At 41.2% G+C, this 27195-nt stretch overlaps 1 protein-coding gene across 1 annotated transcript in view; it reads left to right on the top strand.

Annotated features, from left to right (window-relative positions):
- ctnnd2b (catenin (cadherin-associated protein), delta 2b) overlaps positions 1 to 27195 on the top strand; it is a 140032-nt gene that overhangs the window by 26303 nt on the left and 86534 nt on the right. Inside the window, 2 exon segments of the mRNA XM_054602194.1 lie at positions 19748 to 19782; positions 22529 to 22645. Coding sequence (XP_054458169.1) covers positions 19748 to 19782; positions 22529 to 22645 — 152 coding nt within the window.

Below are 27195 nucleotides of genomic sequence, written 5' to 3'. Positions count from 1 at the left end.
AGTCACTTGTGAAGTAGGTCAATTATGTAACGAACAAATTCATTTTGCACACTTTATGTTTATCCACTGATCATTTCTAACAATGAGGAGCTTGCACTTTGCTGCATGGCTGAGTCCTAAAGGATGCAGACTGTTGCTACCTGCAGGAAGGTAATATCTTCTTCATAGTAACAAAAAGACGTATTGACTTGAGCTACAGTTGAGCTGAATGCCTCGATGTCATTGTGGACTTTTTTTTTAAGCATCAGAGAGGTTGTGAGAATAGATCATCAGAGAGTAAAAGAAGCCAGTACGGAGACTTTGCTTTTTGATTGATTTTGCTTTATGTGCTTTGACTTATATTTGTTGATTTATGTCACTGCTGTTATCCTACACAGACCACATTTTATAGCGAGGCTGTCATTTAGTGCATCATTGCAGAATGTGGGAAAATTAAGAAATCCAAAGGGCCACACCAAGGACGATAACGATGTGAGCTTCCACACTGATAAACCATAATGTTCTCTAAAGAGATGCAACAGTATTGGAGCCCCAACATGGATAGTGATGACCTGTTACTTCTGTAAGTAACAGCTGCTGTAAATTTCTTCTTGATAGTGTCTTAAAAACACTGTTTGTTTTATTAAAGATGATTCTCTCTGCAATGTCGTTTTCCATAAATTTGGATGGATTTCCATTGGCTGTCGGTGTCTCTATTGTTCATTAAATTGCTCTGAGAGCGATGTCAACGATATCATTTGCAAATGTTGTTTTTTATAGTTGTGGCGGGACTCTGCCATCCACTTGAGTAAGCGTTGTTTTAAACTATAGTTATCATTTAGGGTTTGATCAGTGTATCAGCAGCCGCTCCACCAAATCGTGTTAGTTAAATGAGAATAGCCGGTCCACCTTAAAGGTCAGCCCACAATAAGTCAGGCTTGAGGTCAGAAGTTGTAGCTATCTGCGGGGCTATACCCCTTCAACTTAATCAGCAGATGTTGAACTTAGCTTGGGTCTTGAGAAGTGGTAGCATTTACTCATCGACAAATAAAGTGTACACACTCTACATTCACAGATCTAATGTTACTGCTAGCATACTCACTGTCACACGCATACACCTGTAGCCTGCTCCGTAGCCTGATGTGCACCTCTACAGAAATGTAACTACAAGTCTCGGTGACACTGACTGCAACAACTGTGATTGGGTCGCTTGGTAGCATTGCATTTCCTCCTACGCATTACCGGCAGCCCCTTTCTTCTCCATGAACATGGATTGGTTATCTCTTTGTCATTTATTAGCTCCAACTCCAACTTGTTTCTGCTCAGTTTCAATTGCCATCGTTTGAAGTACACAAATAATCTAAACAACGTGGCATAGAAACCCCCAATTAGTGTTTTGGTGGTGTAGTTGCAGTCACACAAGCACACAAGTATAAATGCTCACAACAGTGTAGAGATACTATGTACAACTTTAAATCAGCCTTTAGACTTTTATAACAGTTTGTAGTAGAACTCTGGGGTCTAACACACTGTACATTTCTTTGCCTGTAAATGTATGTATTTGTTCATGCATAGCCTAAACACAACACAATAACTATTCGGAACAATGCTTTATGGTGATGTCCGTGTAGCCTTGATAAAATGTGGTGGAATAATTACAGGGTTATGAGTTCTGTGAGACCCCGCAAACAATGAGGAAATTTGACATTATGATGACAATTACCAACTAGTGCTGTGATCGAGTCTTTATTTAACTCCAAATCATCAAGGTGTTTTTTTCCAGTTTTTATATTTTTGTAGGGGGGTTGGAACAATAATAGGCTCCCCTCTTTCGTGCCCATAAACTGTATCATCTGGAATCACATCACACACTCCTCTCTAAATGCCAGCGCTCTGAATGGTTATACCCGACATTGTGCCTGGATGAAACAGACTTTTAGTTAAAGGCCACTACCTCTCGGCCATCGTCCCCGAATGTTGATCACAGCCTGGCTGAACCATCTGGTATTCTGAAAAGTTGAAAAGGCTCTTAAAGTTTGATTGAATAAAAAGAAAAAGAATCTTGATATTGGCAAAGCAAATCCCGGTGTAACATCAGAGCAAGAGCACTCATGCCTCAATGAATAATCTGTGATCTTTAGATTTCTTTTTTCCTCTCTGACATTCTAGGCCTTTGATATTGAAAGCTCTCATTTACACTCAGCACTTCCTCCCTTTTCTTCACCATTTGGATTTGTCTCTGTGAGCTCGTTAATATGGACGGTACAATGAGTATAATGATAATGACGGTAGCGCTTTTGATAATGTAGGCGACGAGGATGTTCATTTTTAAAACCTCCAATCGATCCAGAGAAGGCCGACTGCCTGACGATGACAGCGGCGGATTCATGCTTGTGTCCTTGTTATCGATCTGGGGAGCGGGAGGAAATAGGAAGTGGGGTGTGAGTCACCTTTTTAAACACTGGCGTTTCTTGTACTCTGCGTATCGATCTTTTGGAGTCAGTGTTGAGCAACGACAGGGGAGCAGATGAAGAGAGAGGGAGGAGAAGGTCAGTGGTCCCTGTTGATCAGATGAATGGAAAGGAGAGTGAGGCAGGATGGGAAATGGGGGGGGGGATCGACACAGTTGGGTGACGTAGCCGAAACGAATTTGGCTCTTCATTTCCAGGTTTCCAAAAGTTTTGGTATTGCTCTGGAAAATGTTTGCGTAGTACTGTTTGTTTCAGACTCGTGCTAAGGCCAGCTTTTATCTAGCAGAAGACTCTATGCAATTTCACACACTGTGACTTCAGTCACAAGAGTGGAAGTAGAAAATTATACTTTTCTGTTGGTCTGTAATGGAGTAGAGGGGTTTTTTGCACATATTTTGTAATGTTATTGGCAAAAAAAGAAAGAAATACTGGTCAGTTTACTTTATGACAGACAAAGCTGAATTAGCAGAACAGTCTAACACTACAAACAGGGAGTAGCCAGAGAAACTTACAGTTTGCTTCATTCATTCAGGCTCACAATATGTTTATGTTAGTTCCTTTCTATTGTGTGCAGTTGCTATGAGCTGTTAATTTAGAGTTTTCCACAAGGATTAAAGAAATATCCATCATGTCAGGGTTGTCATTTCTCTAATACCTCAACCGTACAACAATGTTTACAGCTGTGGTGATCTCAGCCACACTTATCCCACTTTTTTTGTGGCCCTTTTTCTGTAGCTATTTTTCCCGAATGTAACTAGGTTGGGGGGACTCTGAAGGGACCACTTTGACCCGCAAGGCAAGGGCCACATGATAGAGACAGCGGACTGCATTATGAGATGAAGAAGACGAAACAGTCATTGTAGTGAAGACGACACTTGTCATTTTCAGTCCATCCTCCCAAAATGTGTTCATTGTAACATTTTTATAAAACGTGTGGTCTATAAGATAATATTATAATAAGAGCAAGCACAGCCACTGGCTGAACACATCTGAGACGTGGGGAGTTATATGAGGGCACACAGCTTTTATGGGCCATGGCCATGGACTGACCATGATGAATTTCAATTTCAACATTTACATTAACAAAAGTAATAACTAGGTTTGTGGTCAAAATGAATTGGCTGACTGGTTTGTACTAATGTAACTCAGGAACTCTCTCCAACGAGACCGCTGTTTGTTTACCCTTTGAAACCAAAAGTAAGTGTTTATTTTACACTTTTAACGCAACATTACATAAGAAATTCCAATAAAGGCAGTTGCTGTTGTTGTTTATTTAGTTAGTTACGTTGTTACAGTTGTCACGCTAAAATGCCATGTTACGTTGTTACGCTACCTTGTTACGCTACCTTGTTACGCTACCCTGTTACGCTACCCTGTTACGCTTGGTTGTTATGCAAGGTTGTTACGCTAAGATGTCACACTAGGTTATTATGCTAGGTAATTATGCTAGGTTATTTCGCTAGGTTGTTTCGCTAGGTTGTTGTGCTAGGTTGTTGTGCTATGTTGTTGTGCTACGTTGTTACGCTAAGTTGTTATGCTAAGTTGTTATGCTAAGTTGTTATGCTACGTGATTACCCCAAAATGTTATGCTACATTGTTACGCTACATTGTTACTAAGGCTGTCCTTGACCGAAGAGATTCTCAGTCAATTAACACAATACAATTTTGGTGACTAATCGATTACTTGATTTAATCTACAGATCTTTAAAACTGAGTTTCACCACAAAGAATCAGACACGTTCCTAGTAGACTAAACGACCAAAACAACCAAAGCCGACTAATCAACTGAGAGTGGGCAGTCCTAGTTGTGATGTTATTATTTTAACACACACCATGATATCTAATAAATTGTTTCTCAACGTTTACCACGTGTCATTGTGCATTTCTTCTAGCGTGATGCCAGGCTGATATGAATCAAATTTCTAAAACCTCCACATTCAATGCATCCAGTGATTTGCAGAAAAGTACAATGCCAACATATGTTTTCAGGGAACTGAGTTGTAATTTTACCCACTTTTATTTTAGCTTCATGCCTTTTATCGGTTATAATGAGGCATAATTTGGAGCTGCAGTGTGATGTCCTCTTGTTGACACCCATATTTGTCATTTTGAACACAACAAAAATCATTCCAAAGATGTCCGAAAATAGTAGTCGGAGAAAGATAATGAGACGGAAACATGGAGAAGACACCTGAGAATAAGAGGACAGAGGGTTGAAAAGAGGACAGACGAGGGAGTCAACATGGACGCGGAGCGAGAGGGGAGGTAGGTAGTGAGAGGGAGGGAGCGAGCGAGGGAATAACAGGATGAGCCAGGAGGCAAGGAAGGCGGAGGGGGGGATGCGTTCTCATGTTAAGCCCTTTTAACCTGCTACCCTGCAAACACACACTGAGTTACCATGAGTCACTCTGAGACCCAGACACTCTTAATAAGCCTAATATTCTCCACAGTCACAGACAGGCTCTGTCTGCCACACTTCACACACTCGGCTGTGTGTGTGTGTGTGTGTGTGTGTGTGTGTGTGTGTGTGTGTGTGTGTGTGTGTGTGTGTGTGTGTGTGTGTGTGTGTTTGCTAACCGGCTCCCAGTGTTAGTACAGTCATCTGCGACTATATTATTGATCTGCCAGCAGAACGGAGACAGAACTGTCACAGTTAAGCTCCGATGAAAACCTCCTTAGTCCACAAACACACACACACTGGGAGACTTTGCACACACACACACACACACACACACACACACACACACACACACACACACACACACACACACACACACACACACACACACACTCACATGCACTTAAACACACAAATACATATTCACACTGACTTGAAAGAAGCCTGTTCTGAGGCGCACAAGCTTAAATACAGTGTTTGGGTAAACTAGAAGAAATGCAATGCAATGCTGCTATAATGTTAAGCACATTTTGAAAATGTATTTTCCTCAAAGGACTTTTTGTGTTTTCGGCATTTTTATTTGATTTACTGGACACTTGTTAACATATAATTGGCATAATGTGTCCACAATCATTTCTACAAGAAAATTATTTCCCAACGCAAACATTTTTTTTCATGAACTGCGCTTAACATTTTGTCAAAGAGGTGTGTTGGTTAAACTTGTAATTAGTCACCTGATTTGAAATCATTATTTTCCTACTTCACATGCAAATGTCCTACAGTTGAAGAAATCATCAATTTACTGTCAAAATTCTGCTTTTCTCAGCAGAGACACGCCAGGATGAAAGGAACATTTCTGCTAGATTAAACAGAATCAAAGAGATTCCTGTGAATAATGCAAATAACCTCAAGGCCCCACATTACAATGCTGTCAATGCACGTGGCTCGAGGTTGCCATGGTAATATGCGGCCTCTGGTGCACAGTATAGAGTAAAGGTAACAGAGGAAATCTCACACACAGTAACCAAGTTCCTTTTGTGCCTAAATCTAACCAAGCAATAACCATGACAAAACACATTCATTGATGTCATCCTGCTGATTTATTTGTATGATGGGAGTGAAGGAGAACAATCATAGGAGCTCAACTGTTGATAAAAACCTCTAATTAAGTGCAATCATGACAGTTTCACACACCTGGGAGTCTGCTGCAGCAGCACAAAGGGACTGAGAAGACAACGTCGGCCATTTTGGCTACAAACTGATGTTTTCCTTAATTTAGGGCTGGACGTCTGCCATCCAGTAAAGTGACTTAGCTGGACCCGATCGATGGTGATAAGGAGACCTGGCACACGGCTTCTGATAGTGTGTGTGTGTGTGTGTGTGCATGAGTGTACAGTAGGTGTGTGCATCGGACAAAAGCCAGCAAATTGCTATCTAGCTAGCTACGAGACTAGATGGCTACAGCTTTGGCTGGTCGGAAAAAAAACACAGTACACTGCTACTACAGCCCCAACCGTCAGGGTAAACACAGAGCTTTGGCACCAGGGCTGTGACACCTATTGGCTTTCTAGGAGGACTTGTCCAGGCAGCAGCATCAGAGACACAAATTCCCTTTATGGGTTGTCCTTCATTAGATCAGCTTGGGAAGCATTTTCCTCCCTTGATGTAGCCGTTTAGCTGCTAAAATCAGCCGATTTGAGAGAATTCTGACCACTCTAGACAAAACCTCCCTTTCTGCTAAATAGAGGTGTTACGGTACAGAGAAGTCCAGGCAGAAGTCACAGTTCAGTGTGAGTTTATAACAGCGAAAAAATAAAGAAAATGCATCAGGATATGTTTCTTTTCATTTTTTTGAACAGACAGTAGTACAAGTGTCAAAGACAAACTAAATCTCCTTGCTGGGGAGTGAGCCGGCATTATTCCCAAGGGCAATATTTTAACATTCAAAGCACCAAAACATTTAAGTGTTTCGTTCCCTCCCTGTGTGCCCCAAACACTATATATAAGAAGTAGTCATCGTGACATCACCCATTGGTTTGTGGACTGCTGTTTTGAAGCCTTGAGTTATGCAAATTCGCCGCCGGCATCTTGGATTACGGCTGTGGCCATTTTGTGTTTTCTGCAGCCAATAAATGGAAGTTACCATATTTGGATTGCGAAAGGTGATGAGGAAACACCATATGGGGCTTTGTTAGCAGCAGTAACCTCTCAATCATATTAAGCCCGCCCTAAAGCATACCTTGCTTTGTGGTCTATTTGACTCTAAATGGAGCATAATTTACTAAATGAACATCATGTTGTATTGAAGAAGACTTGAAACTAGAGATTGAGACCATAAACTCATGTTTACAATGTTTACTGAGGGAATAAATCAAGAGAGAAGTAGAGTCATTTTCTCATAGACTTCTATACAATCAGACTTTTTTTTGCCACCAGAGTAGTCACCCCCTTCTGGTCAGTAGAGAGAATGCAAGTTTTAAGACACTTCAGCATTGGCTTCACTCCGCAGAACTGGAGGTTGCCGCCCTGTTAGCCCACACACTGTCCTTGTCTTGAGCACAACTCTCTCTTTATTGCTGTTGTAGCTGACCGGGGACCAGCTCTAGAGGTTCATTTGAGCTCGTCATAGTGTGACTGACTCATATGCCGATCAGCTTTTTGTGCTAAATGTTGCTAACGGGCTAAAAGTTTACGGACAGAACTCGCATTTGTAAGCTTTAGTTCCACATTGCGTGCATCAGTCTTCGCACTGTGTATTCAGCATGTACCAGACCGTGACAGTCACACAAACAATTACAGTCACACTGATGAAATAAAAGCACTGCTTTCTTTTTAACAAATGTCCTCCGAGCACTTATCCCAAAGGGAGGAATTGTCTATTGACAGTAACACTTATTTAAAGCCCCTGACATGCTGATTATTTCAGCCCTTGATAACTGGAAAAGGGGAGGGGGAGATGTGGAGAACATTGGCCCACTGAAGTCTTCGCACATCATCTTTTGTTCGTACGGTGCACTCTGTGGAGTCCTGAAGCTCTGCTCTCTCAGACTCTTTGTTGTCATGCAAAAGGCTCGTTTTTTAGCAACAGCAACCACAAGAGAGAGATGTAAAACCGTCAATCATTTCTGACATCATGTTTGTCGAGAGATATATCTACCCACATGATGGGCAACGTGGGAGAGATTATTAATCTGCCGAGAGGAAAGGATTCATGGAGAGATGAAATCTGTCTGTGGGCAGTTCTGGAAAGACCGTCTGGTCTCACACGGAGAACCAACATGTCTTCCCCCCTTCGCTTCTCGTTTAACGTCTGGCCACGAATCAAGATGGCCGCCTCCCACACTGGCAGTCGAGGAAGTCAATTTGACCAATTTAAAGGGTCACAGGAGACTCCTGCTCCTCTCATTTGTTCGGAGCATGTGGACAGGGCAGCGGGACTGGCGAGCCGCGCCCCGTCTTGCTGCGCTTTAATCGCTCGCCTCAAAGGGTCTCGTGTTTCCCTCTGTCTAGATGGGCTGTGGGAGGGAAGGGGGGGATGAAGCTCCCCCTCCACCACGGCTGAATTCCTGCACATCAGACCCAGACCAGACTGATATCTCCCGTCACCTTCACTGTCCTCGCTCCAGCTTGGCGGCTCACGCTGAGCTTTTTTTATTAAAAAAGGAGCAGGATTTCACACAAAAAAATATTATCGGCCGCAGCCAGACACAGAGCTCTGCATTCAGTCGTTGTTACTTTCTTTGGTTGATTGCAATCTGCTGCAGCGCTGCTGGCAGCCAGCATTATTTTAAATTTTGCATTTGCTTCTACATAAATTGTCTTTCTCTGCTCCTCTCTTACCTTAGCAGTGATGCTTGTGCTTTAACAGATAAGCATACAAGTAATCGGACTTTGTGACATTGGCACGAACACAACTAAAATGTCAAGTACAGACATCTTCCCCCATATATGTTCTGATCTCGTAAGATGACCCTCTCTTCTGCGCACTCTTGAAACAAACTTAAGAAATATCTTATTTTCAAGTTGTTTGGCCTCCAGTGTCCTCCATCAGAAATACAAAAATGCACTTCGATTTTTGATCCGTCAACCCTGTCACCAAGACGACAGTGTTCCTTAGTGCCTTCTAATAAGCATTTGATCCATACAAAAATGATTGTTGGAACCGTAAAGCTGCTTGACACTTAACAGTGAGCTCAAACTCACTATTAAGCTGCAGATTCAGGTGATAATTATTCCACATTGTTTTCATGTCAACTTTGAATACATTGTTATCATAAGGAATATTGATTAAAGTTGCTTTAATGGATCCCTGTTGAGTCCTTGACCACTAGCAGCGCTGTGGAGCAACATTTTTTTGCATGCACAAGATAACAATGATCCATTGCTGGTGGTACTAACGTGCCAAGAAATGCCCCAAAAATGGACTAACGGCTATCAAACACATGGATGTGCACAATGCAAGGTTTTGAATATCTAAAGAATCGGCTTTGCAGATGTTTTATGAGGAAGGATATTCTTTCACAAGGGGCCTCTAGAGTTTGGTTAAGTTTGGACAACTCGGTTAAAGGATGTACTGTTTTTTTTTTCTTCTTAAAAACAAACTAAGCCGAAGGAATAATTAACTTTCACCAATCTTACCATTTTTAATAACTCAATAAAGGATGCGGGAATCTGTTTGAGATGCTTAAATAAATTAGTGGTGCTTCCACTTTTAGTGGCTACAGACTTTGGACAAGCTTCACAAAGGGTAGTGTTTTGCTCAAGGCTGCTGAGGAGACAGTTCCTTTTTTGGGGAACGAACTTCTCCCTTTTATCAGCCCATGCTGCTATGTTGATATCTCACCTGGGTCCGAAGGGAACTATTGCGTTTACCATGAGCCATTAGTTCCTGTGCCATAACTACACAAATTAAAGGAAAATATTTAATTAATTCAAATGAATTGATTAACCAGCTCTAGTCAAAGTGAACAAGTCATTGCTAAAAATACGACCAGTAGAACTTTAGTAGGAGACGGGATTCAAACAGTGGAGCATCAAAGCTTTGTACACCAGACCATAAAACCAAACCACCTCCCTAAGATGGTCCTCTAAAAATGTCACCTTACAAGTGCCTTGCTTCTGAGAGATAATAGTTTCATAGTTTCAGTTTGTTAAAAAAAAAGTAATTATAGGTCAGTTTAAGGGTTGGACCAAAGGCCCAGTTTATTTTCTGTTGAGGACAGCCTCAAGAGTAAGATGAATTTACTTTGTGGTTAGATCTCATGACAGCACAGCACTGTGGTCACAGAGGTTAGAGGTCAGGGTCAGCTTCAGAAGCATTAGGTTCAGTGTGTTGTTCAAGGCCTCCTCAAGAGAGCGGACTCCAACCCAGCACAGAGGAATAAGTCCCGGGTTGGAGAATTCCCCACCATCTCATTACACCATCCAGCCATGCATTATGCACCACGCGGCCCTCACTCAGGGTAGCAATGTTCAACACTCTCCTGAGGCTGTTGACATTTTCAACCCGTTGAATTCCCTCCCCTCTTGAGATATGAGACACAGCCAACTCAGATATTACCTGGACAAAGCAGCAACAGTTAGCCATTGTTCCCACATAATGCGCAATTAGGTAAAACTCAGGTGACCGGGGCAAGATAAAGTACGCCGTTACTGAGCACGCCCAGGGTCCTCCGTCTTCCAGCTCAGACGGTAATTAAAGGTCCACAATAGGCGTCCTGGGATGTGTCTGGGCCTTTTTCCCATGGCTAACTAAAGGACTTTCTGACTGCCATCGATGCAGCAGGAAATTCATGGAGCTCTGTTTTTTTCAACAATATCAGCGCCCCTCCTGCGTGCGTTTATCTGTATTCTCTCAGGAGCTACAATGTGAAATGTGTCAGGTTGTCTTGTAATTCACACCTTAAACAGCTTCCAAGTGCTGCTCAGGGCTCACCTTTGATATCACATGCTCCGTACGGACTACTTTATGTCTCCAAGCTGGTCTTAAATCAGTGCTCTCATATAAAGAGAGACTTATTATCTCTCTTATGTGTAACTACCGGCTTTCTGTGCAGTAACAGGTACTGCATTGTTTTGCTTATTCTCGAGCAGCGAGAGTTCTTTATCTTACTTACCAAACATTACGGCAACTCCATCACTGACTCTGGTTGCAAGTGACAGTATATATGATTTGCGAACTCAAATGTTGTTTTTTGACACAATTGATACACAAGTTTAGCTAACAAATATCATAAAGATTTTGACTGTCGCAGACCGGATCATTAAACATTGAATCTGATGTTGCTCTAAGACAAGCTAAAAGAGTGTAAATCAGTCAGAAGTCTCTTATCTGTATATAAATATAAACGACACGACAGCTCCCCAACAGTGAAGCCAAAACATATCTATCGCCCCGTGTTGGCTGGCTGCCGTATAGGTCTTAAACCCCACCCCCTCCATGTTAGCGGACAGGACAAATAAAAAAATCTAACTAGCCTACACCTCAAGTACATTTTTACCAAAGATGGTTTCTGACATTTATGGTAGTTCCCTACACACTGATGTATGTTCAAGTGTTCATGTTTCTATATTAAGGGCGTGTGCCGTCACGGTTGATGATTGAGGGGAGCTTAAACTTGATATTCTCTGTTTCAAACATAAAGTTCTGTATCATAAAGATCTTCATATGCAGACTAACTGTAAAGATGTGTCACTAGTTGGTTTAGAGACACCATGATTGTAAGGTTAGCCAGCGCTGTGTTCCAGTCGGGCGTGATCATGTCAGTATCAGCAGATGACGTATCTGAAACACGAATCATGAGTCTGTGTAATAGAACATGCATAAATTTTCTCATAAATGTATTTATAGAGATATTGTTGTTAGTTGTGTCTTTCTAGTCAAACAGCTACTGGGGTGCTAATGTAGCAGCCAGGGGGCTCTCACGCTAACAAGCTGTAGCCCTGCTTGGCTTGTGATTGGCTTGGGCGGATGTGTACAGGCGGGACCCCCGATCACTGCAGCGACTCCGGCTCTAGATGTGCAAGATGGCAGCTCAAGTATTTTGGTTTTGGATCTTACTTAGATAATTGTAGGATGGAGAATCTGACAAAGGTTACTATCATTTTAGAGCCAGCTAATATCAACTGTATGACTTATTGTTTGTGTGGCTTACAGCCAAGCTGTTCGAAATGCTTCCTGCTCCCACTGGGATCAGCCAGTGAATTATGGGTCTCTTTGAAGTCATTTCAGCTCGCGACACTGCCTGTCTCGTGCTGCATTATACGGCAGTTTTTCTGGATCTTCTGACAGGCACGATGCTGTCATCCCCTTTGCAGGAAAAACACAAGTTGTGATATTTAGACACCGCTTTCTGCAGCAAACCGGCTTCTAGTGTAGCAGGTGAAACACCAGCTCCTGCCCTAGTGTAGGTCATATCTGGGATCATATCCTGTTTGTCATCTACACTTGTAGAAACAGAATATCTTAGTTATTACCATAGCAACAGAGTTTACACAACAGATGTTTTTTCATGTCTCAGGATTCCTGCAGTTATCAGCTACTTTGCATTCTCATATACAGGGTTTCGGTTTATCTGTGTTATTGTAAATAAACTGTGGCGTATAGCCTTCATGTGGGAATTGCATGAATGTTTCTTTTCTTTTTATTCAGGGTTTTCCTACAATTTCTTACCCTGTATCGATTTAAAATGTACAGCATCACAACAGCCGGGCCGTCTACCTCCTTCGGTATTACAAATTAGTTTCAGAGTCAGAGTTGTCTCAGTAGACGGCAGCAAGAGGAGGCATCACTCCCACAATTCATGATTCCTACAAAGCAAAGTGAAGCGGCAGTGATTGATGATCAGAGTAATGAAGAGAATGAATATCGATGAGGCTACTTTTCTTTAAATGGTCAAGTAAAACTTGTCACTTTCTAATGCTAATTTAAGACTTTATTTAGATGACTATAAGCTTTTCAAAAGTGCAGCGTCGGCAGTTGTGACGAGAGTGTGAATGCAATTGAGTGAGATGTGAATTAAGCAGCAAAAGATTGTAGCTGACAACCCGCGATTGATGTCTAAATTTAATTTATGCACAAAAATATCATAAGTCATCCACTTTGTTTGCTTATGAGTTTGATTTGTTTTAAGTAAGACACTCCTGAGGGAATTAACAACCACGCTGTGTCTTGAGCTTGTGGCTACATTATTTCATGATTCTTTCTAAAAGGTTAAAAAAAAGGCCTTCGCTTTCTCTCCTTTTTTTTTTTCTTTATGGGTGGCTCTATTATCTTACAGCTCTGTCTACAAGAGGGCCGGCCATTGTGGTCAGAACAGATAACAGATAATATGCAGGGCATGGAAATAGATGGATTATGTGGCCTGAGTTCAGAATGTGTTTATTGGGTGGATGAAATGACAGGATTTTCATTGCTATCTCTGGCATTCGCTCTTTTAAGCCCCCTCATTGGATTTAGCAGAGCTCTCCCTCTCTCCCTGACATGCTCTCTCTCTCCTCTCTCTGTATTATATTCCCACTTTCATTTTCCACGTATCTCTATTGTTCTCCCTCTCTCTTGTCTGAGTATCATATTCCCTCTCTCCGTCTCCCTCTCCCCATTTGCCTGCCCCTTAATGCAGCAGACCATTCAGTGAGGGCAGCCGTTTGATTTGGGAAATTACCTGTTTTTCATCTAGGAATAGCGCCAAATAGCCAAAGTGCGCTCTTCAAAAATATCAGGTCAAAATGTACACCAGGAGCTGATCATTATTTGAAATTACAGAGCATTGCGCGTCCCATCTGTTCTTTGATCCAACTGAAAATAACGGCTTTAATAAGTGCCGCTTTTAACAAAAAATTGTCATAACCGCGCTCAAGTATTGCAATCGAGAGCTTTTACCTGACTTGCTATTTACCTGATTCGAATTAGTCTGCAGCTCAAATTGGCCCCTCATCTTGACATGTATATTCCCACTTGTTGTAAAGATTTGTATTATAGTCCTGAAATGGCAGAGGCCAATGTGTCATACAGTCTAATGGATCCAATTCCTGCTTAAGTGGCATCAGGTTTTTATTTTAGACACCTTTGCTTGGTGGAGCTCCAGGAACGTTGGCAGCCCTGCAAAACTAAACGTCTGTCTTTTTATATTTCAAATATAAGCTCTTAGGTGATTTTTGGGGATTAACATTAGATGAGCCATTAGAGGTTACCATGAAGTATTTAGAGTCAGAGTTTTCTATACAGCCATCTTAAGGCCCTTACAAACCGGGGACACAACGAATAAATGAAGCAAAAACACATCAAAACTATGCATACTGGCAGCGACACTAATTTGCCAAACCATAAGGCATTACTAAAAGCCATTCCTTTCATTGGTTGGATGTGTCTGGGGGCGGGAACGAGAAAATCAACACAGGAAGAAAGTCCTGAAGCCCAAATGTCAAGAAGGTAACGAACTTTGTCACTAATCCAGGTCAGACCTCAAATCATTCTCTGGCTAGCTGCTAGCAACTGCATACCTGGTTATGGGAGCTGTTGAGTTCAATGTCGCAGAATAAGCCTTGAACTTGGGTTGGATTGCGTTCCCACCACAAACTAAGCGCTCCAGAATTTGTCAAGCCAAGACCACTTCCTCTTAAGGGGTCTTGGCGCAGCCTTTTTGTTCTGCACCCGAGTATGATTGCTGTGTTCAGATCAGCTAAAACAAATCGCACCTACCAGAGTCCAAATCCACCAGATCAAACAACACAGGTTTGAAAATGACCTCAAACCCAAGCTAGATAATGCAGTGTTGATGCTGAGTTTTGATGTCCTTTATTTGGGATTGTGCAACATGTTTGGATATTGTGAATATCAAAAGTAGCAGAGAATGAGTTCAGAAACATGTTAACATAGCACTAACAGTGTTTTTTAATTCATTAATGACATCTATGACCTTGTATTGGGTTTTTTAAGCTTTGCACATTCAAAGGCAACATCCAGCTCTGATCCCTGAGCATGCCAGACCCATGGGCTGTTTTGTATACACACAAACAGGGCCACACATTCACACGGCATTATATCATTAGCGGTGATGAAGTGCCACGCCATGGTGTGACCTACAGCGGCCGAGTTGATCGCGCCGTCAATTAGTTCTCTCACTCGGTCCACTAATTACACTGTCACATCCCATTGACGCGCCGTAGAGATTTGACCAGGGGGAAAAAACTAAACACAAACTCTCGGTGTTTCCTCGGCCGAGAGGTCAATGAGCTGTTTCAGATACTGAGATTTGATGAGATGTACCTGGTGGCCAGGAGGAGGAGGAGGAAGAGGAGGAAGACTGCTTGTGTGGGCAGAGAGGCGGGGGAGAGAAGGGAGAGAGGAAGGCTGCAGCTCGGATGTGAGGGATGGCAAATTATAACTGTTGGATGGATTTCCATGAAATTCTGCGCAGACGTTCACAATCCCCAGAGGATGATCCCCACTGTCTTTGGTGATCCGCCAACTTTTTCCTCTAGCACCCTCACCAGAGGGTTGACATTTGTGGATTTGAGTGAAACAATCCAACAACTATTGGATGTATCAACGTAACATTTTGTAAAAGACATCCGTAGTACCCAGAGGATGAATCTTAAGGATTACGGTGAACCCCTGACTTTTTAATTCTGAGTGAAACAACTCAACAGCTACTAAACTGGACTGCCATGAAATTCCGTACATACACTCTCCTGTCCGTGTCTAGATGAATTGTAATGACTTTGGCAATCCTCTGACTTTACCTCATGTGACATTCTCACATTAAGGGACTGTAAGTCTTGTTTCTTGACAGATGACTATAACAAATATTTGAATATCAAAATGAGTGATTAATTGAATCTATGTAAATGATTTATCAACTAGCTTTGTCTCTAGAAGATAAACATCAAAAGGCCGAGCCTCTTCTGATAAATAGCAGATAGAAATGTGGTGTGTTCTTTGACTCCAGGGAACGCACCCTGACTTTGACTCATGATCCAATCCAACTGTGTCTGATGGAGGATTGTTCTGCTATAGTGCAGTCTAGTTAAGCCTATTCTCCTCCGAGATATATGTGTTATATCTGCTCTTCTCTTCATTTCTCCTCCGGTCCCATCTAGTTTGGTCTGGTCTGTTTTGATCCCCCCGATAATGCAAGTATATTCCTATATTTCCCCCCGGCTCAGGCAGAAATCAGAACCCCTCCGGACTGCTTTATATTCCCGCTCCGACTCCTGTTGATGTAACAGCCTGATGATAACACCGCTTGGCTCCTTTTCCCTCACAGTTTCCAACGAGGTCTCTACGTGAGCGCTCAGCTTGCATTTAGTTTTACCTACATCACATCGTGGGCCATTGGTAAATAACACACATTCGCCTTTACTTGGGCATTTTGAAGAGCAACGTTTTTACACCAGGAAAAAAGCACGAGGACCAGTCCGCCCTGCCCTTTAAGAAAACATTGCCTCAGCCTCTGACATCAGCACAGACTGGTGATAATGATCCTCATCATCCTGCCCCCATCCAAGGTGTGTGTCTGATATAAACACACTCCATCCTCAAAGACACCCAGTTTGTGTGATGCATTTGCCTCCTTCTTGTAGCAACCCTGTGCTGTTGTATAGCTTGTGTGTGTGTGTGTGTGTGTGTGTGTGTGTGTGTGTGTGTGTGTGTGTGTGTGTGTGTGTGTGTGGGGGTGTATTGTTTGGTATAATAACGCCTGATGAATGAGGAGTCTGCTTTGCTGACTGAGGGTCCCATTAACATGTAGCGCTTGGCTCCCCCTCGCAATCCGTCACACAGCACACGCACACACAGAATGGGGGATAATCAATGGGATGATTTAATAGCATCTGTTCTGTGTCCGCGGGGAGTGAATAGCATTCATCGCTAGGTTTAGCTTTAGAGGCTTTGGGTTACAGATATGGAGGATTTCATACCAAATTGCTTTTCATTCTGAGTCATGCAGCACTGTTGACAAGAGAGAATATTGCGACACAGTATGCATTGGTCAATATTTCCAAAACACTGTGGATGAGAGCCTTGAATTGTAGCTTTTTTTTTTTCAGCAAAGGTCTTTCACATTTTGGAAAAGACACATGGTAGCTTTTCCGACCAAGTGTTATATGAGAAGATTGATATGGAGTGTTGAATCAAAGCTGCTTTAGCTTAGCATAAAGACTGGACATAAGTTAGCTACTTTGTCTATGTCTAAAGTTTAAAAACTCTGCCCGTTAAAACCAAAACTTCTCTGGGAGTTGTTTACCCCAGGTAAACACTGCTAGCTCTCTCATTACTGTTGACGTTGTTAGCCCTGTTAGCATAGTTAAGTTAGCTGCTAGCCGTCTCAATGTTGAGAGCTGTGTGTAGGCAGTAGATATGCTTTGAAATCCATATTGAGCACCTTTACTTTGTGAGCTTTAGAGGAACTGGTGGTTGGTATTATAACTTTGAACTGACCCAGGCTAGCTAATTTAAAACAATCAGTGTAGTCCTTCAGTGCCTCATCCTCTGAACACCACAGGGTGGCGACTATAGCACACAAGCTGCAATAAGTAAGTTACACTGCTCTTCTGAACCATGGACTGTCCCTGAGCTTACAGACACAAATTGCAAGCGATAGTAACAAACGTTTCATTCTTTATTCAACACGTTAACGTTACCCCAGACGGCTGTCGACAGTACTCATGGTCCCTCATTTGTACGTGAACATAGAATTTTAATTTAGGGACAATCACATGGCTGTATAGATACCACACGCATTGTTATTGACTGATCTTGCAAGCATAACGTTTTGCGTTAAAAATCAAAGATTTTGTGAATATATTGCTATTGCACTGGAGACAGGGACATGGCTGGATAGCTAGCCTGTCTTGTTGTTAAACATACAGGCAAATTATAATTAAAGTTTTTCAACAGTACGCAATTATATTGACTTTGCATCTTGCTAGAATAACTTTCTGGCTTATAGCTGAGCCAAAGAGTCCTCGTATCAATGGTCCTTCCTATTTACTGGAGCAGTCAAACGTTTCCATTGCATAAGAATTTATGGGATGGTAATGATCGTTCCAGGCATTAGCAAAGCCCCTGTGCTACCAGGGAAAAGGAGTGAATGGCTTGGGAAAAACTTTGGATATTGGTTGCAAAACGCAAAAAAAACCAAATTAATGGTCCTATTGATTTTTTTATTTGGCAATTGACCATGGTGTTAGCGGGACAATGCCCATCGAGGTGTCCATTATCAGGAATCAATGGTCTTCCTGGAGGCTACAGTCCTACGCACATAGATCATGAGAGTGGCAATGATTTTACTCTTGAAAGAATTGCTCCATCCAATACTCACGTTTTTGGACAGCCCGCAGGTTGCATTGAATCCTACTGTCATGGATTCATAGTGAACAAATTAGTAAGACTTGACAGGGGGAACTGACTGGGCTATAAGAGTTTTTAGGAATCCAATCAAGCAGTTTTTACAATAGTACAATCGAATACATATAAATGACAACTCCTCCTCCATGCATAGGGTTACGGGTTACACCATGTGGCCCAACAATCGTAAAAGATGTGGATCTATAGCAGTAAACAGTATTGAATATTTGTCAGAGAAGCTCCAACTTGAGGAAGCACCCTGACTAACAATTAACAGCTTGTGGTTTCGCTGGAAGGATGGCATTGATAAAAGAAAAATATTTGCCTTGAAAAGTTCTGTTCCACAATACAGCTATGCTTCTTCTTTGACATTTTGGCATCTACTGTACTCTGTATTCTTGCTTCATATTCTTTCCCTTAAATGAGAGCAAGTGACTGTAAAAACCTCCCAGCTAAGCATCGTAGTGTATCACAGCACAAGTGGGGAAACTGCAGCACATGGCAGCAGTCCAGCCAGATAACTATGCACAGTAGCACAATCGATCCTACTTACAAAAAGTTGGCAATATCTGTTGCAGTTTTTGTTAATGAGCGTTTTAATCCAAAAATGTTACACAGTCAATTGACAGTTATTGACAGTTAAGGCAGTTATTGAGCCGTTTAGAAACTGGATTATTTTTTGATTGATGTTCCAGGTGCCTCAGTCGTAGGCTCACCATGTTTTTTTTAGACAGTGAAGCAGGTACATTTGAAATCAGCATACTCACCATACAGGGTTTAGGGGATGAGCATCGTAGGGCTTTATATTTAGTATAATAGGGTCTGCCGCTGTTGCAGACTGCAGCTGCCGACAATTTGTACGTGTTAAAAGGCATAAGGAAAGCCTGAAAGGCAGTTGGTGAATGACATCATCAAACATTAGCTTAAAATATTGTCTCTCAGTAAAGTACATGAAGTTTATGTTCTGCCATTAATGCCAAATTTACAAGAATCCACTGAAAAGAATGAGTTGTAAAAACATTGACCAAGTATATAATAATTGCCCTAAGCAGGGGTCAATTTAAAGCGCAAGATTTTCACTTACTATTTGTATAACATGGGTGTCGTAATGATTCCGAAATGCAATGATTGATTAAAAAGTTAAGAGCACTTACATGAGATGCTAGATTGTGTTTAGGGCAAGACATGATAATAATTACACTGTTGTTGTATGGTATCCTTGTTTTTAGCCTGACAATCATATCCTTTGGAGTGTATCTTATTGCTTTGGATAAGGGACTCTTTACCTTTAGCTGAAGGTAACATACTGCAAATGGAGTTTTCTTTACCAGATCACATACATTTGTATCAAAATCTTCAAACTAGTGTTTTCCATATATTTCCTGTTTTATAACAATAATTTAAAGGCAGGAAAACGGTTTGTAGCATGCAAGGCTGATGGAAGTGCTGTTACAATGTTGCACCAACAAACAAGACTAAAAGTAAGTGTAAAATGTCATTTTTGTTCATATTTCTAACCCGGTTTTTCTTTCTGTTGTTTGTCTCTTGCAGCTCAGCAGATGAGAAATTTCGCTGGAACAACCAAGGTAATATTTATTCTCCAATGCTCTCAAATCGTATATTCTGTCTGGTGCTCTATTGTGTGCATCCCGGCACTTCACATTGCTTTATCAAATTGGTAGCCATTGTTAAAGAAATAAATAAAAAATAAATAAATCCCCCCTAAATGCAATCCTGTAAAAGAACTATGTTGGCCGCAGTGGTTAAAATGCTCAATCAAACTCACTCATAGGATTGAGATCCCTATAAATAAAAAGAGAAAAAACATCAAATCCCCTCCCTCCTTCTGACAGCTGAGTAAAGGCCAAACAGCATTTGTATTTAGTTGAACCTGTTTGCAGAGCCAGATGGGAAGTGTTTTCCATAAAGCAGAAAACACGAATCAATGAGTGTGAGGCCTTTTTAGATGATTTGAAAGTCAAATAAAGACACCTCCTTCTGAAGCTGAGTAAAGGCCAAACAGCATTTGTATTTAGTTGAACCTGCAGAGCCTCTGGGCTTGACAACTTATTTGACAGCACTTTAGTTAAAAAACATCCACCCATGCCTGACACGTAGGTCACTCTCTCTCCCTCTTTGTCAGCCACGTCGAGATGTATAGGGCGTTGAGAGCAGATTGATTGCCTGAGTGCAGGGTTGGCGACCTCTGCCAACAAAGCGGCGACTAAAGGTTCCTGGTCAAAATGTTTCATAACGACTTGCTTTCCGCCTCCGTTGAGGTCTCCATCCGTCCGTCGCTCTGAAGCACCAACCACCAGGCTTCAGAGAGAGACTTAATTTACTCTGTCATAAAAAATAAAAAACTCCCTCGCTCCAATCAGACCTTTCCGATCTCGGCATCACTCACAAATCATTAAAAACCCATCGCTTGTGGATCAAGCAGGTTTGAAAATGAGTTCTGGCTGTCGAGGCTGAGGTTAAATCCTGCGTATCGCCGCAGACGGCACTGGACTGGAAATGTTTCCCCAACAGCATCAACACCATCAGTCTGCAATCGTGTCAGTCCAAGTCAATAAAATCCGCCTCCTAAATCCACTCAAAAGGCGTCTGCTATTACCATCTCTCTCTCTCAATAAGAGATTAATGCTGCTCCTCAGACTCATTTGTAAGTTTTATCCCCCTTGGCAGCCTGCTCTAGCTTGAAGACACCGGGCATGTTATCTGGCAGACAAACGGCCTGGTATCTAAGTTCAAGGCGGCGCCCCATAGACCTAGAACCCACAAGATTTGTTGCTGGATTATCAGTTAGGTATTTTACCCTTGACCCAAAGGTTTATCCTTACACTTAACTCAGTGACGAGACACAAGTGAGGCTTATTTGGTTGCTAATCAGTGGTTGAATGAGAATGAATTATAACTTACATGGTCTAATTGTATTTCTATGTGTGAGATGTGGAAGGACATGTAAAAGTCGGGGGGAAAGCAAGGGTGTGTGGTTCAGATCAGTGTGCACATGGCTGGAAAATTAACTAGGTTAACTGTCAGTGAGTTAGTGGTGACTTGACTGAGTGAGAATATGTGCTACAAATTCACAATATTAACTCAAATGATCAGAGTCGTAATGTGCAGATTAGTGTAAAAACAATGATGTTGTTTTCACCCCTTGAACCTTTGGCTGTTTTTGCTCAGTATTCACTTACTATTCACATTCTAAAAACATATACACCACAAGTCTTAGCTTGTTTACCGTAAATTGTAATTTTCAAAATAAGTAAGGCTACTACTCAGTAATTTGCATGTCAGTGGTGCTATGCAAGTTTTCTTTATTTAAAAAAAAAAACGTTTTAAGCAAATTTAAATGATTTGGATATTTATTTGCCTGCATGTCAACATGTTTTGTAACCACATTAACTATCAGTGTGTGAATAGAGACGTGTGTTTTTAAGCATTCAATGGTTGTTAATGGGACATTATTAGTATTTTTTTTATTTCCAAAACCCTATTGTGGACAGTAAGCATTGCTGGCTTAGCAATTCCTTTTTTAACCATGAAATGTCATGCTGCAGTAGTCATTTAGCAGACGCTTTTATCCAAAGCGACTTACAATCAGTAGTATATTACATATCATTCACCCATTCACACACTGATGACAGGGCTACCATGCAAGGTGCCACCATCAGACTCTAACTAACATTCATGCAACATCCAGTCCACACCGATGGCAAGCCTTCGGGAGCAACTTGGGGTTAAGTGTCTTGCCCAAGGACACATCGACTGCCGAAGCCGGGTATCGAACCACCGATGAATGGAGAACTACCTTGCTCTCCACTACGCCACAGCCGCCCCTCTTGTGCACCGTTACCATGGATGCACAGACAGCAATCGCTTGATTCTTTGATACCAACAAAAAAAAATCAATACATAATGATTATGAGACATGTTGTTGAAGTCTCTCTTTAATATGATTTCTCAATGGATTTATGGATATCTATCCTCAGTGGACTTCATGCAGATGTTAGTTCCAATATGTGCATGGTGTTTGTTTCTGTTATGACTCTGAGACGCATCTGTTTTGTAAAGAATTGTGTAATTTAGTTTCAATAACTTTATTCCTTAAATTGAAATAGCATTCACAAGGCACATATTCTTCAATTAATTTGTGGAACCACAAATACCCATTTCTGCAGGATGCCCCATCGGGTAAATCCAGCCTTGAGTGTGGCTAAGGTCCCATGCTGCAGCGTAAAAGGATGGGCGAGAAGTCTGCAGGTGGCAGAAGAAGCTGCGTCTTTGTTTCAACTTCATGTTTTTTTCCCATTTTCATTCATGCAGACGGACAGAAGGACATAGAGGAGGAGCTGACGACAGGCTTGGAGCTGGTGGACTCCTGCATCCGATCGCTCCAGGAATCAGGCATCTTGGACTCACAGGACACGTCCACAGGAGACAGTAAGGCCAATGTTATGATGCAGAGGGTTTTCATTTTTCTTTACTGAGACAGCCTGACAAGGATAGCGTAGAAGAGAAAAGATGAAATGCAATCAAAGACTGGTGGGGATGGATATTCTGCAGTGCTGGAGTCCCCAGGTTTTTGTCTGATTAACCTGTTGAATATTGTGTGTGACTTCACCAAGAAAAAAAAACTGTTCATAAAGCCAGCCTGTATAGTAACACTAGTGAGCTATACAGCGTTGAAAACAGTGAAAAGTCCTCCCTTGAATAAACAGTGAAAATAAGACAATTAGGCCCTTTCATTACATTTAATCAAGCCTGTGAGATACATGTTTTTCACTCAGGCACTTGCTCTAATTAGGATGTTCTACCCAAAGGCTGAACAAGTGGTAGTCTTTCATTAGATTTCATCACATCTTCCAAAAGGGCTACTTGAAAATCTGAAATAATTTTAAGTACAATTGAAGTGGATGAGAGTGGTGATTCATTGGTCTGTTAGTTTGTCCAGCTTGATTACACATTTACTTTGATTTTCTGTTGATAAGATTGTATTTTTTGAGGGTCGTCTATTTTCTCTTTGTCTTTTCACCCACGCTGAATATTATGCTCCATGCTACCAAATTAGATTTGAATCTTTCAATGAATCCTCTTTTTCTGGACTTCACATGATCTTTCCCAGGTTCTAGCTTTGAGACATTTTGAAGACCAAATGCAGAGGCTTTCATAAACTGAATATATTCTGTAGTTGGCTCTACCAAAGCAAAACTGAACTTAATTAAAAAAGAATTTGTTTGTTTATTACCTTAAATTTCTCATAATTCTGTCCTGCAGCACCTCTTCTCACCCTCTCTCTGAAATGCTCCGTTGTAGTGCTTGCTCCTCCCTACAGAAAGCAAAGTCTACCCTGATTAATCAGCTAGCCCGCTCTGCTGTGATTGGTCAACGTTTCACATTTCAAAAAACTCTCTTTTGTTGTTTGAGGGCCAAACTAGCTGGAGAGTTTTTGTGTCACTTCTGTAACATTATGACCTCATAAAGATACGGAAATGAAGGAGAGAATTCAATGGAGCCGTTTCAGGCAGCTCAGGAGCAGTGATTCTGAGGGGGAGGGTAACTCCTTTTAGGCGTGGACTTCAGGTTTTACACTCTACAGACCTTTTACATGTACACAAATATATGTAACACACTAAAGAAGAGGGAAAAAGTGGAAAAGCATAATAGGGCCACTTTAAGTTATAAAGTTCAAATGGAAAACGTGCAAGCAAGAAGTTGCATTTTACATACCCAGCAGACTTGGAGCAACATTAGCATTCATTCGAAGCCAATGGATACAAGTCCAGTTCTTTTTACTGTCCTTGCTCTGTTTAGTCTCCACTAGAGATTCATCTGAACATACGTGTACGCATAAATCATCCACCCACTCAAATTAATGAATTCCTCAGATTAATTTCACTCCCCCAGCCAGACCTGGAATATGCTTTTTATTTTTTTATTATGTATCTATGGCTATTGATGTATGACTGTTTTCTTCAAAGATGTACTTGAATGATTAGAGGCTGCAGTCAGTAATTCAAAAAGTTTCACACGATAATGACACTGCAGCAAATATCGTGGGACATTTAAGCAGCAAAACTAAAAAATGTAGGCTAGTTAAAGACTTGACAGAGGAAACATAAACAGACTTTTAGCTTATGAGATAATTAAATTAAGTTACACTGCTGTTCCTCGTGCGTAAATGCCACAGCGTCCTTTAGCTTTCTGCTTTTGGAGCAGCACCAGACATCAGCTCTGTAGTGCGCTCTGCTACGCTCACATTTCAGAGAATGTAATTAATGTGACGCTTTTAAAGAATGTAATTAGTATGATGTATTATTTCACCCCACCCACAACCCATCAGCTATTAATCAGAATGTACATTTTTATGACCTGTCCCGCCTGATCAGTAGATTAACCATAGTTACTGGTCTTAAGGCTTTCAAACTGCAGATTTTATTTCCCTTCGTTTGATTAATTTACACATCAACATATTTGATTTAAGCTGTTTGTTAGCACAAAACGCGATGTTACGCCATTCATTTTTTACAAAGACGTTTTTAAAATTTGCAATCAATCCCGTGTGCTGAACGGACTTATTCAAATCGTGGATCCCAGTAGTAGGTCAACTGCTTGTGTAAATCTATTGAAACTTTCCAAATTTCCATCGCTTCCAGTATCCACACTGTAAAGAATTTTCCCGTTAAATAACAGTAAAGTGCTGGCAGCACAGACGCCTATGTTTCTACAGTACTCATACTGTGAAATGACTTAACAGCCTATTACTGTAAAGTACAATACAGTATATATATACATATATTTCTGTATTTTTTCGATCTACTGTAAAATACAGGCAGCAGAGACGCCAGCTCTATACTGTAATTCTACAGTAGTCATACTGTTGAACGGTTTCACAGTCTATTACAGTAAAAATGAATGCAGTATATTTCTGTGATTATTTGAATTTACAGTAACATTCTGGTTAAGGGGTTATATTACTTTGAATTCTGTTTACTGTAGACAGGCCAAATTGATAATACAATAACTCAGTTTAGCAGATTAGAATATTTAAAATATCAATCTGCAATGCAGTTAACATTAGAACTTTATGTTCTGCGGGCTACAGAGATATGTATTATTATGGAAATGATGCAACATATGCAATAAACAGCTTAGAAAGGATATAATTCAAACAAACTTTTATTTAACAGGGCGGTGTCAACATAAATACTGCTACTGTAAAAAAAAAACACTTGGACGACCCACCGAAACTAGCCAAAGATATTTTGAGTAGTAAAATAAAAACTGTGAGGTAGGCTGAGTTTCCCTCTTGGTAAAGTCCTGTGAAGTAGGCTCATGTTTTGCCTCTTAAAGGAGTCCTTTGAGCTCGGTGCATCAGCAAGAGTCTGGGTGGTTGTGGACAATCCTAATTCCAAGAGGATTCCTCTGGGTCAGATAGATGATCACCTTGCTGGTCGGTGTTCATCTCCATATATTAATTCCAGTGTTGCCACTGTAAAACAGCAACAAACAAAAAAGTTAAACAAAATAACTAAATAATAACAATGCCAAATCAATGCTTATAAAGCTGATAATACCAAAGTCTCTTGTGGCTCAATGTGGCAACGTCAGTCTGCCAAAACAACATATGGAGTGAGAGATGGACTATTAGGAACACTTTGTAGTCTTTAATGGGTAGTTTGGGTTTTGTAACACAAGGTGATATTACTACTATAATCCTCCCAACATTCGTTTGTTTAGTGTATTTTTGCGGCATTGGAAACTATTAACAAGGAGCAAAAAGATATCAGCTAGCTAGCTAACAACCACTGCTACAAATCTTAAGAACATTCTCACGTGATAAACCGTTAGCATTTGATTGAAGACGGTGAATCTAAAATGCTGTTTAAATCTCAAACCTCATTGGTTAGTAACATTTTAAAATCATAGACTGGCTAGCTGGACAGCTTGCTGAGCATCAGTTTGATTTCAAACCTTATTTTTGGTAATGCTACATTACCTGTATGACTAAGATACTGAGAGGAAAATAATATTATTTTTAATTACCTTCTAATTTGTAGCTGCACACCCGGCTCGATGCAGATGAAGCAGGTCTTCTTGTTGAAGTGTAGCACATGTCCTCCAGAGTGTGTCCTCCTCTGGAATAACTGCTTTACAAATGACTTTTCTAAAAAAGTCCCCTCAACAATGCCAATATTCTCTGTGCAACGCAAATCTCCAAAGAATACTGTAGTGTACTGTAATTAAAAACATTAGGATACTGTTTAGGGCCTCTGTGCTGTTGCTTCAAATGGGCCAGCCCACAATGCATTGCTAACTACAGTACAAAACCGTATTACATAAATACAGTAGATTAGTGTTGGAAATTGGCTGTAAATTAACAGCAATTGTTTACAGTGCATACTGGCAACTTTAAAAAAATGTTGTCAGGCCTTAAAGGTCCTTAAGAGAGATACAGTAGTTCCACAGGTGTTGTGTTGTTGTTTCAATAACACTGTACAAACTAGTTGTTTGTGAGAGCTCACAGTGAGATCCTGAACAACTGCCTCTCTGCTCCACTCTCTGATACCCACGTCTCATGTACAGGCGACCCCATGGGAGAGAGGTAGCTGTCAGGAGACATGCAGAGTCATGCCAGTAGTTTGATATGCTAATCCATCCTTGCTGGGGTGTCAGCTGGCCTGCTGTTCACAGGGGCAGAGAGGGGAAGCACACGCACACGCACACACACACACACACACACACACACACACACACACACACACACACACACAAACACACACACACACACATACGGACACATGCAAGTATATAGCACAGGCAGATAAACCAATAAATGTGCATGCATATATAATAACACATGAGGCATGAATCATAATCAGGCATGAATAAAAACCCAGAAGAACACAGGCCTGCATGCACACTTTGTTTATGCATACACACAAAGCACTGGCACACACACACACATGCAGGCAAAAATTGGAATAGTAATT

Source organism: Anoplopoma fimbria, chromosome 8 (assembly GCF_027596085.1).
Source record: "Anoplopoma fimbria isolate UVic2021 breed Golden Eagle Sablefish chromosome 8, Afim_UVic_2022, whole genome shotgun sequence".
Classification (NCBI taxonomy): Eukaryota; Metazoa; Chordata; class Actinopteri; order Perciformes; family Anoplopomatidae; genus Anoplopoma; species Anoplopoma fimbria.
This window is presented reverse-complemented; position numbering and strand designations above follow the sequence as displayed.